Source organism: Ostrinia nubilalis, chromosome 26 (assembly GCF_963855985.1).
Source record: "Ostrinia nubilalis chromosome 26, ilOstNubi1.1, whole genome shotgun sequence".
In the NCBI taxonomy this organism is placed as follows: domain Eukaryota; kingdom Metazoa; phylum Arthropoda; class Insecta; order Lepidoptera; family Crambidae; genus Ostrinia; species Ostrinia nubilalis.
In genome coordinates, this window is record NC_087113.1 from 9,894,757 (window position 1) to 9,906,679 (window position 11,923).

General features: G+C 35.2%; 1 protein-coding gene across 1 annotated transcript; it reads left to right on the forward strand.

The window, feature by feature from the left end:
• The first annotated feature begins 1,019 nt into the window (after nt 1-1,019).
• On the forward strand, nt 1,020-9,197 carry LOC135084667 (neural/ectodermal development factor IMP-L2-like). The gene is made up of 7 exons (XM_063979441.1): nt 1,020-1,077; nt 3,031-3,190; nt 5,020-5,189; nt 5,808-5,970; nt 6,502-6,701; nt 7,374-7,502; nt 8,049-9,197. Exons 2-7 carry the CDS (start codon nt 3,073-3,075, stop codon nt 8,049-8,051), a joined length of 783 nt encoding a protein of 260 aa, XP_063835511.1. The 5' UTR covers nt 1,020-1,077; nt 3,031-3,072; the 3' UTR covers nt 8,052-9,197.
• Nucleotides 9,198-11,923: the final 2,726 nt, after the last annotated feature.

Genomic DNA, 11,923 nt, shown 5'->3' on the forward strand with positions numbered 1-11,923 from the left:
TTTTTTAATACCAAAATTCCTCTATTTACATATGTCTTGTATGAAAGTTTGAAGAAAAGAATGCCCTTCTGCCCTGAATAAAATAAAGTAATGCCCGTTTTCACCATCAATCCCTAATTTTTTAGTGACACCTAGGAAAACAAAATTCCTGTTATGTGTTACCATAGGGGTTACTTAAAACTTGGGGATTGATGGTGAAAACAGGCTTAAGTCTATCGAAGTATTTTCAACGATTAAATAAGTAAAAATTAAGGTGTTTTAAATGAAATAAATATGCCTTTTCAAAGTACTGATACAATTATTACAATACAGTTTGCGTCACTTAAATAATATGCCACACTTAGTTGAAAATAAAACAATTTTCATTCAAAAACGCAAGGCGAAACAATATTTCTAATGTAAATAAGAAAGCATTTTACAATGGACATCAGGAACCCAGTTTAAACAATTTACCAATTACATAAAGTTGCAAGACCCAAAAGAAAAATGTAACATAATAGAACAGTTAAACATACAATATAATGTTTAAATTCTTAAACAATCCCAACTAATATTATAAATGCGAAAGTAACTCTGTCTGTCTGTCTGTCTGTCTGTCTGTCTGTCTGTTACGCTTTCCCGCTTAAACCTCGCAACCGATTTTGATGAAATTTGGCATAGAGATAGTTTGAGTCCCGGGAAAGAACATAGGATAGTTTTTATCCCGGTTTTGAAACAGGGACGCGCGCGATAAAGTTTTTCTGTGACAGACAAAATTCCACGCGGGCGAAGCCGCGGGCGGAAAGCTAGTGTTACCATAAGACGTTAATAGATAACACAGAGACTCTCAATCGACGATACGTATCCCGAACTTTAAAGTCCTAATTTTCGCCCTCAGAACACTTAAAGATTATTATACTAGCCTATCATCCCTAAACTAATAACTAATCTAAAGGATCCACGCACACAGAGGCAACTGGGAATTAATGGCCGACTATAAAAGGCCGGTCCACCCTAACGAGAGCACTCAGGTCTGAGACGCGAACCGGGATAGACGTGCCAGTGTGTGAAGTGATAGCTCGATCTTACTTTGACAAGGTGAGTTTTTTAAGTGGTCGTTTTTTGTGAGTGTGATAGGAAAGCGAGAGTTTTTTTTGGTGGTGAATTTTTTGTGTGAAATGTCACACATTTTTTGAAATAAGTGCAAGATGTTCATTTGGTTTTATCCAGTTTTTCAATTAAACTTTATTTGGTCTTGATTGATAGTTTAACATTTTAGCAAGTGGTTCAGTTATGAAATATTTTTCGACAATTTTTTTGTTGGTTTTTGTGTAAAAAAGAGACAGATATTTGAATTAAGTGCATGGTTTTTTCCGTTTTGTTTTGTGCCGATATTTTAGTTAAACTTTTTATAACTTTTTGGCCTTGGCCGATAATAAACGAACATTAGTAAGTGGTTTAGTATGCACATTCTTTTTTATTGTCAATTACTTTTCTCCACGAGTTAATTGGTTCGATAAACTGCTAATATTATCTGATGCAACAATTTTATCGATTGTATAAGCGAAACAAATCAATATTCCATTAAATTTTATCTACTGATTAATTTTCAGTGTTTATATTTTCGATTTTATTTTTCATTGCACTTACGTTAAAATACTGACACATTATTTCAAATACAATTGCTAAAATTCAGCTTTTCCAACTTTTCTTTTCATTACGGAACATTTTGGTAGTTTCATTATTTTACTAAACGTTACTTCTAATATAAACACTTTGTATAACTTAAACAAAAGTTAGATTATCTAACGTGGAAATTAGCGTTTGAGAAAGAAAATTTTAAACTAGTTTGTGCTATGAATTTTTGTTCAAAAGTAGTATCTATTGCGACTGCATAAGACCTCACGGTGTTTAATGTGTCGCTATTTTATAGTAACTATTTACATAATTCTGGAAATACGTGACAATTTAGTAAAATATACAGTAACTTGTCATTCTTGTATTTGGAAGTTTGATAACAGATCAGTATAAATCTAAGTTTACGAAAATTCAACATAAAATAAAATAAAGTAGATACTAAGTATATTCTATGATAATATGTCTCTATTAAAAAGAACATTAGCAAAAGTACTCATTGATGCGACCGACAAAAACAGTGCTTCCATAAAAGTTTCTTACTAAATAAGTACTTTCATCCTCAAAAGCTCAAGCAAAAGCTTCGAAATCCATACCACGTGACTGATAAACTTTAACAGGTGGCTTTCCGGTAGCATGATAAGCTCCGCGATCAGAAGCTTTGAACTAGCTTAGTAAGTTTTGAGCTTTGGAAGCTTCCGGGAAAGCGGAAGTGTGTTTTACAAAGTTCTTTTTTCATGATGATATTTATAGATTGATCGACAAGGAATAATATAATTTGAATTTGAATTTGACAAATTTGACAAGGAAATGTCATACATAATCATAATCATACGTCGTGATTCGAGTCAATTAGAAATTGGAAAAACTTTATCAACTCTCATAATTATTTTTAATTGTTGACTTAGACAGGTAAAATATCACATTCGCTAAAATATTTATTATATTTGTTGATTTTGGAAAATTAGGTCATGCATTAATTACTAGGCTTGGATTCAAAATTACATCAATACCTTTTAATTTAAATAGTGTCTTGTAGTATTTATATCGAACATTATAAAATAGAAACATGTTATTAATAGACAATAATAATATTGATTTTAAAAAATACCCATTTCATTAAAGAAATAACTTTTTACCCTAGATATTATTTTGTCCAACTGAAACCAACCAACTTTTTAAAGACAAAACTCATGTGCCTACTTTTAATCACATATTAATTAATTTTACTTTATTATATTTTTAAAAACAACACCCTATTAATAAAACTCTGTTTTCAAATTCTTCAAACTATTTAATTTATACAACAACTAACAAATTAACTGCAAAATTTATTTAACAAATTGTTAATATTTTTGGCATTGAAGTATAAATAAATAAATAAACAACTACAAAAAATATCTCTCTCATTTACAGAATACTATTTCGTGCAACCAACGACATCTATCGGCAGACAGCATGATCAACTTAGTGTCGCTACTCGTCGCCGCGGCGCTGGTGTCGCTGCAATGCGGGTTCGAAGCCCACGCACAGATAGAGGGGAAGAATGACTTAGATAACAACTTACAGCCCAATGGTGAGTTAATTATATATTATCACTAGCTTTCCGCCCGCGGCTTCGCCCGCGTGGAATTTTGTCTGTCACAGAAAAACTTTATCGCGCGTGTCCCTATTTCAAAAACCGGGATAAAAACTATCCTATGTCCTTTCCCGGGACTCAAACTATCTCTATGCTAAATTTCATCAAAATCCGTTCAGTGGTTTAGGCGTGAAAGAGAGACAGACAGACAGAATTACTTTCGCATTTATAATATTAGTATAGATTACTAAATTAAAACCGCTGATTGACCGGTTGCAATCTGGCCTATTTTACGATGATGATGATAATGATGATGTTTAACTTAATTGTGTTAACCATGTGTTAACAGTGTATCATTGAATAGTTATATAAATTGTAAAAGTCATCAAATAACTTATAATTACTCATTGAAAAGCAAAACCTTTCATTCATTCATCCAAGTTAAGAATGCTCACAAAGATTTAACAATTTATATTAGATTTCGCAAAAACAATATTTCCATTTACGATCTAAATTGTTAATTTACTAAAACCATTGAAAACCAAATCCCTTCTGTCATTCATCCCAGTTAAAATTATTCACCAAGTCCTCAACTTATGTACTATCGGCAACAGTGTTAACTGCCCATTGCCAGTCATGTCATCTCGTTCTATCGCAAAGAATCGCCATTTGATTAGAGCGAGAGCAAAAACGGAAATGGATAGTTAACAGTGTGGCCGTGTGTACCTATATTAGTTTTCGCAAAAAAAGTATTTACCTACATAATTAACCAATTGAAAACCCTCCATTCATTTACTTACGCAATGGTAAAAATAGTCACAAAGACTTGACTAAGATTAGTATTTGCAAAAAAGTATTTGGATTTATTATAAAAATTGTTAATTTAATAAACCCATTGAAAAACTGAGTCCAAACCCTTCATTCAAGTAAAAAAAAAACATCATCATCATCATCATCATCAACAGCCCTTTACAGTCCACTGCTGGACTGTGAGCCTCCTCCACTATAGTGGAGGGTTTTGCCATAATCTCCACGCTTGGCAAGCGGGTTGGAGATCGCAGTTTAAAATATTGATGTTTTTCAGAGGGCGATGCTGCCCGTTCTTAGTAAAAAAATAGTCGTAAAGAATTGATAACGTTCGCAAGAAAATATTTCCATTTACAATACAGATTATCCATTCAAATTTCCACATATAAGTTGTATTATAGACCAGATGTCTGTACCGATTGACTTACAAATCGTCAATCGAGGGGACATCGATTATAAAGTCAAATCGATCATTCCTGGCTCCTAACTCGTGTATCGAATTATTCAATTTATTCCGCGACAAAAACTTCTTTTTATATGCTCGACATTGTAAAGGGTAATGTGGCATTATATCATTCCGACTTCCTGTATAAAAATGTATAACTTACACTTATTTATGTAGAGTTTGAATAAATAGAAATGGATATAGGATACATTAAACGAAATTGGCTAGCCAATATGCTGTGATGGTTGATCATATCGCCGGCTAAAGGCATCATAAACCCATCTACTAATAAGAAAATCAAATCAAATCAATGTCATCACGAATGAGTCAACAAGGGACCTAGAAAAAGTTACAAACGTGTCAGTAGTAATTCTGAAATTGTTCGTCCTGGCAATTTTTTTTTGTAACATTTACTTTTTTTCAGCTCAGTGAAGAGATTTTGAAATGATAAACGGATTACTTTTGGAACTTTGTCTAGGGTTAGAACTCCAGGATTAGATAGATTTTTTGATTTGAAATAACTTCATTAATTTCTTGAGATCTTTGAAATAACTTGAGACATCCTCTGTTCCAGTAGCACCACCACCAAAACGCCGCATCCTCCGTCCCTTCGTGAACATATCGGACCCGCCTCCGAAGTCGGTGAGGGTGGCGCCTGGCACTCGGACGGAGCTGGTCTGCGAGGTGATAGGGAAACCGGCGCCTCATGCGCAGTGGCTGAAGAATGGGCAGCCTTTGGGAGATGTGAGTAGAGTTACTCTTCATTATAATTCCTTACAATATTTTCTGGATAATACGCAGCTGGTCTGCGATGTTCCGGAGGACAAACTTGGCCTTCACAGTTGGGTTTTTGAACTGTAGATCCTGGTTACACAGGACTTGCAGCGGTATGGACAAGAGGTGGGAATAGTCCCGTGGTCTCAGTGGCTGAAAAACGGACAATCACTAGGCTATATGAGCAGAGTTAGTCTTCATTACACACAGTACAGTTAGTTCAATCCCAGTCGACGGCAGCATTGTCAAACTTAAGTGGCAGTGAGCTGGGCACACAGCTTCTGCCTCAGTAGACCATTAATCCAGTGAAAGTCGCGGGAAGCAACTGGATGGGGGCAGCACACATTGCAGGCTGTCTTTGTAAAACAAAAAAGTCTAGCCTTTTTTACACTACTCACCAAGAGAGGTCGCTGTGTGAAAATATTATAGGAACATGCTATAATGACGTGTTTGAAAACCACCCTCAACTCAGAAAAAGTACTCCATCAAGACTAAGAAAGTTTTAAAGCCAGAAGTTGTCAATCCAGAATTAAACTATTTTTAAAATGAAATTACGACCAATAACTGATAATATTTTTACTTTTCCAGTACGATGAAGTGAACGAGATCTTCAGCATCCACCCTTCGAGCCTGGCCAGGATGACCACCAAAGTGGTGGTGTCCTCAGCAGCCAATGGAGACGAGTATACCTGCGTCGCCACTGCCGGTCTCAAGCAGCAGATGGCTACCTCTACTGTGTATACTGTTGATGGTAATTTGAAACTTATTTTACAGCCGATAGAATATACATTTCTGTCGCAAAATCACACTTATTGCAAGCATTAGAGGTGGTAACTAGAGATGGGATTAATCTTGTAAAGCCTAGCTGAAAAATTTTCACCAATTTTCAGCAGAGTGATAATGCCGCAAATATTTTTGTAGGCGTTTTTAACAAAAATGTTCTCCTGGTACCGCATGTATCTCAAATCTCAATGCAATTTAAATGGAACAAAATAAAACAATATTCTTGTAGTGTCATAAGAATAGCTCAATATTGGACGCTAAACTGTAGCCATAGTAACAACAATACCTTTAATATAAACACCAGAAAAAAGATAGAAACGAATCCTACACCAAGAAATCATCTAAACTATTAATATTTACTCACCTTTTGCCTACATTTGCTTTATCCTACCAAGAAACAACTTTTTAATCTGCATAGATTTGTCACTTTATAGCATCTAAGATAGTTCTCACCATCTTCTAAAAAATCCACAATAACCAAGTTAAATTCTATTCTCAGATGATGAAGCCAACATCTTTACCTTAGAAGCGCTCTTCCGCAAACCCACCAAACCGGTCATCACGGAGTATTACAACGAGATCTTCCAGGATATCGGCAGCAGTGCTGTATTACCCTGCCGGTACTACAGCGGCAGCAAGGCTCAGGTCTACTGGTTGGACAGCAGGGACGAGCTGATCTATGGCAACTCGAGGATCCGGGTATGATTCGTTCATTACTTTCAGCGAAATGACGTCCACTGCTGGACAAAGGCTTCCCCCAAGGATTTTCACTACGACCAGTCCTGTACAGCCCGCATCCAGGTTTGTTCATTCGTTTCAACCAAATGACGTCCACTGCTGGACAAAGGCTTCGCCAAGGATTTCCACAAGGGCCGGTCCTGAGCTGCCCGCATTCAGATACTTCTCGCAATTTTCTTTAATTATGCAAAATAATTCCATAACCCCTTCAAATGCATCAAACAACTCTAGATTTCTTGCAAACAGTAATTAGGTAAAAGTTGAGCTTATTATCAGCATTTCTGCCAAACTGCCTAAGATCCTTCTTTGACATATTCATTTATTTTGCAAGTAGGTTTTTAAAAAGCTCTTAGTATTATTTAAACCCTACCACTGCTTCCGGACAATAAATAGGCCAGTGCTGAGAAGAAGCGGCGCAAGAAACTCAATTACTTCGAAGATGGATCAAAAAACTTGACTCCTATCTTAATAGGATCATCCGTTACTCGACAACAAACCAATACAGTGTCAGCCCAAAACTCCGCTACAAGAGTGGGTTGTCAGTAGCATTAATTAAATCTTCGCATGCAGTTGTTTGGGCACGCAGGGCATCTGTTATACTGCGTATTTTAAACATGTTTTCTTCTATTGCAGGTGCTCCCAACCGGCGATCTTCTGGTCACTAACATCAGGTGGGAGGACATGGGCAACTACACTTGTACCGTCAAAAACAAGCACGGGAAAGACACGGTGGCGACCTTCCTTTATCCTGCTAAGAAACAAGTAAGTTTGCTTTGATATTGACAAAATATTATTGGCAGGTAGCTAATAGCTCACAAGATAGGTCCCTTTCTTAGGTTACTTATCCTTTGTTTTGCCACATGTCATCCGCTTTGCACTGGAGAGAAGTCGAACCTTAATTTCGAAATCTTCATGTTCTTCTGACAATTTAGTTGCGGGTCTAATGACAGTTTAACTTTCCACCGGGAGAAACTGACCTTCACTGGTTGGGTTTTTACTGGTGGTCAAGCTGTAGATCCTGGCTACACAGGAATCGCAGCGGTGGGAACGAGAGGTGGGAATAGTCCCGTTTTATATTGACAATTAATGTGGACGCTAAGTCTTATGAATACCTTTGCTTGCTGTGGAGATATTATATCCAGCAATGGACTTCGAATGATTGATGAGGATGATATTACATTTTATCAACTGTTACAGATATACAATTTAGGGTTAGCTTTTTCAAACAACAGTTTAGTGTCCAATATACGACTCAATAGCTACTTAACAGATTTTTTAGATTAAAACATGTTTTTTCTTATTTTTCAGTAAGCGCCTAAATAACGTCTACTACGAAGTTACCCGCCGATGTGACAATTGATGTTCCTATACTTAAGAGTACCTTAACTTAACCACAACTTAAATTATTGTTAGGCTTAAGTTATTCACCGTTGAATTATATTGTAGCTGCACAAAGTACCAAGAAGTACTATACGTTTGTTATATTATAAAGAAAAATCAGTTTTCCTAAACACAGAATATTAAAGTAACAGCTGAATTGTACAGTTTGTCAATAATTTATTTTAGAAACAATGTTGTATCAACCACGAAAGTGAAAAGTCTTAATATTTGAGACCACAAAAACGAAAAATCATAATATTTAAGTTGCTTCAATGTGACTCTAGCAGCTACTACCGCTAGCGCCATCTGTCGTAGAAAAGTTCTCGCACGTTTACAATATAATTCAATGTACTTACCTATCCGACTGGAAACCACTGTATTTTATTTATTTATATTATAGTACTTAAGTTGTACATTTTATTTTAAGAAACCGCCGACACTGTGCCAATAGTTATACTAATACTAGCTTTTGCCCGCGGCTTTACCCGCGTGAAATTTAGTTTGTCACAAATCAAACATCACCTTACAGCGAACAGGGGCGGAGCAGTAAAGAAAAATGTTTCATATTTTTCAAATCATTTTCACGCATACGAAGTCGCGGGCACAGCTAGTTTTTTTAAATCATCATAATTCATTTAATTATTATAATAATATCAATATTGGTTGGACTCATACATCAATATATCATGACGTTATGATCTCTAGTGATTATGAATTTCAAACTGTTTCATTATTATTTGTATTATTAAATCTTGCTTTTTACAGATACTTAGTTATAAGTTTGTTGCAAACATAATATTGGCATATTCCTTAGACAAAAAAAGCCTATGAGAGTTGTGTATATTTTTTCTTTTGGCTTTATATAATAATTTAATAATAGATGAAAATTACTATCACAATGCATTTAATTTTAATTTATTGTAAGTTAATTTCGTATACTGTTGTACTTAAATAATGATTTAAGAATTTATTTTAATTTATTACGCATTGAATTATTAAGTTATATTTTTTATTAAATGAAAATTATATGTGTGTGAATGTTGTATCCATATTACATGGTCTACTGTGATTTGAAATAATAAATGTTTTATTATAGAAGTCTTGATATATACGCATTTTAATTTCAAAATAAAACACATTATACAAGAAACATATTCTCAATAAATTTCCATCTAGAAATAAATCTAAATAAAGAGTTACAATTAACTATCAAACCTTGAAATTACTCCATGGATTTTAATGAAACTTTGGCTGACTAATGAATAGCACATAAGTCATTTCCAAGGCATTGGTTCCTAAAGTTTTTTGAGACGCGGCCCCTTTCGACCATACAAAAAATTCCGCGCCTCTCTCTTCCAGTATCGAGCAGTCTGGAATGCATTCTCTCAGCGGTCGCAGGTTTTTTATACTTAAGTACACAGATGGCCCGCGCCCCCCTTTAAAGGTCTTTGCGCCCCCCACTTTGGGAACCAATGCTATACAGTGCCAGTCCAAAACTCCGCTACTACAGTAGCGTTGTCATTATCAATTTATGCCAATTGTGGACAACTATAGGTTTTTATTTCACTCTGAATGAGATATACTATACAGGGTGGAAACGTTAAGTGATCTCTCTCGATTATTTCTAAACTATAGTACATTGCTGTGTGTTCTAGGCCCGACATAGCTCATGCTGTGAGCTACCTGTCGCAGTTCAACGAACAAGATATTGAAAAACTGGTTACTGACCCTGAAAGTGCTTCAAGAGCTCTTTCAAACGGTACTAATAATATGTTACAAAATAAACTGGATCTATCTGAAAATTCTATGTTTCCAGCTTCCATACTAAATGTATGCCAGACACACAATATTTGAAGTGTATTTTTTTTTATTTAATAATAATCTCTTAAAATAAACTCGTAAATTGTATTCTTATTTTAAATTATTCATGGAAAACATTGGTATTAGGCTTTACTTGCTATAATAATATTGTCAAGAGATGAGTGTCTTGAATGTGGTAGTACAAAATGTATGGAAGAAGGAAACATTGCATTTTTGGATAGATCCAGTTTATTCTGTAACCTATTATTGATACCATTGGATAGAGCTTGTGAAGCACTTTTAGATTCAGTAATCAGTTTTACGTTATCATGTGTAGTTTTTAAAATAATGTTACTTTACCAAATGTATGGAAGCTGGAAACATTGAATTTTCGGATAGATCCAGTTTATTCTGTAACCTATTATTAATACCGTTTGATAGAACTCATGAAGCACTTCCAGGATCAGTAACTAGTTTATTGATATCTTGTATAGTTTAGAAATAATCGAGTGAGATCACTTATCGTTTCCACCCTGTATATTTCTAGGTCAAACTAAAATGAGGTCAAGTACAAACATTGCCTTTAAAAGGTACTAAGTAAAGGACAATTTGCTCCCAGACTTATTTTAATTGTCTATATAAAATATAAATCCCATAATCGAGGGAAAATCCTTGGTTATTTCACACATTTAATAATAATGTTGTCATTTTTATATGCCATAAAATGTGAATAAGTATAAATCCTAATCTGTTAGGTCAAATTTTCAACTTGGTTGTGTCTTGTGTGGTAATAGGTTTAAGGGCCTGCATTACATTGCTGATAAATTCCCTGATAGTCTATTAAAAACTTTTTTATGCATGGCAAGGCAGGTATTTGACCGCAATCGCACCTGGTGTTAAGTGGGATCCAGTCTAGGATGGTATTCTGCCTTGTAAGTGTACTTTTCTGGCAGATATTTTATTATGTTTTACAGGTTTTGGTAGTTATGAAGTTACCGGCAACTACTTAGTTAAAGTTGTACCATTTTTTTTTCATTACTATTTGAAAAGTCAGAAACTCAACATAAAGACATACATTATATTAATGGAGTAACTGACAGTGCTGACACCAGCTCCACCAAATAATTTATTAGTATTTTCAGCAAAGTAACGACATCATCCAATTTTACAATTTATTGAAAACTAAATCAGTTTAATTATTATTACAGACGGGATTGCTACCATGTTAGTGACCATGAAAGTTTAAAATTAGTGTATAAATCAGATTTCAGTTATAAATTGAAATATTTTAGTTAACTTGAACACACATTATTCTTCGTATCTTAATCTAATTCAGCCACTCATCGCGAAATAACTCTAGAAGTGAGAGCTTAGCAAAGGTTATTATGTTGATTTAATGAATAACATAAGTAAAGGGCCACTCGGCGTAGTAAATGTCGCGTCGACACCGAATCGTAGCGGCGAATGCGCGGCTCAGCCTTACATAGGCGGTAGCGAAAATAGCGAAAATTAATCTTTTAAAGACGTTTTAAAGGTTCGGCCAAACCAACGCGATCACACGCGATCAGCCGGCGTGTAGCGATGGCGACCAGACTTAAATGCATTGATCGCCATCGCTGCAAGCCGGCTGATCGCGTGTGATCGCGTTGGTTTGGCTGAACCTTAAGGGGTTTGACGCAGACCGTCCTATTTCGTCACGGATTCAAAAATGGCCATTCGTTTTGTTTCATTCGCAAAATGCTCAGATAAAAGATGTTTAACATTTTCAACTACAAGTTGAACTAATATTTCAAAAATGTAGGCTTTCGCTTTTATATGAGTGTGACCATTTTGTGAATGGGACCAACGTTAGACGTCAGTTTGCAAAATCACTGTTCGTTCGCAAGATCTAATTCGAAAGAGCCTAGATCAGCAAGGCTACTCCTATCAATATAATCTGGAATTTCCGAATGTCTCTATATCTCTCATGCGAACGAGATGCCAGCGATAATGACAGTGACAGT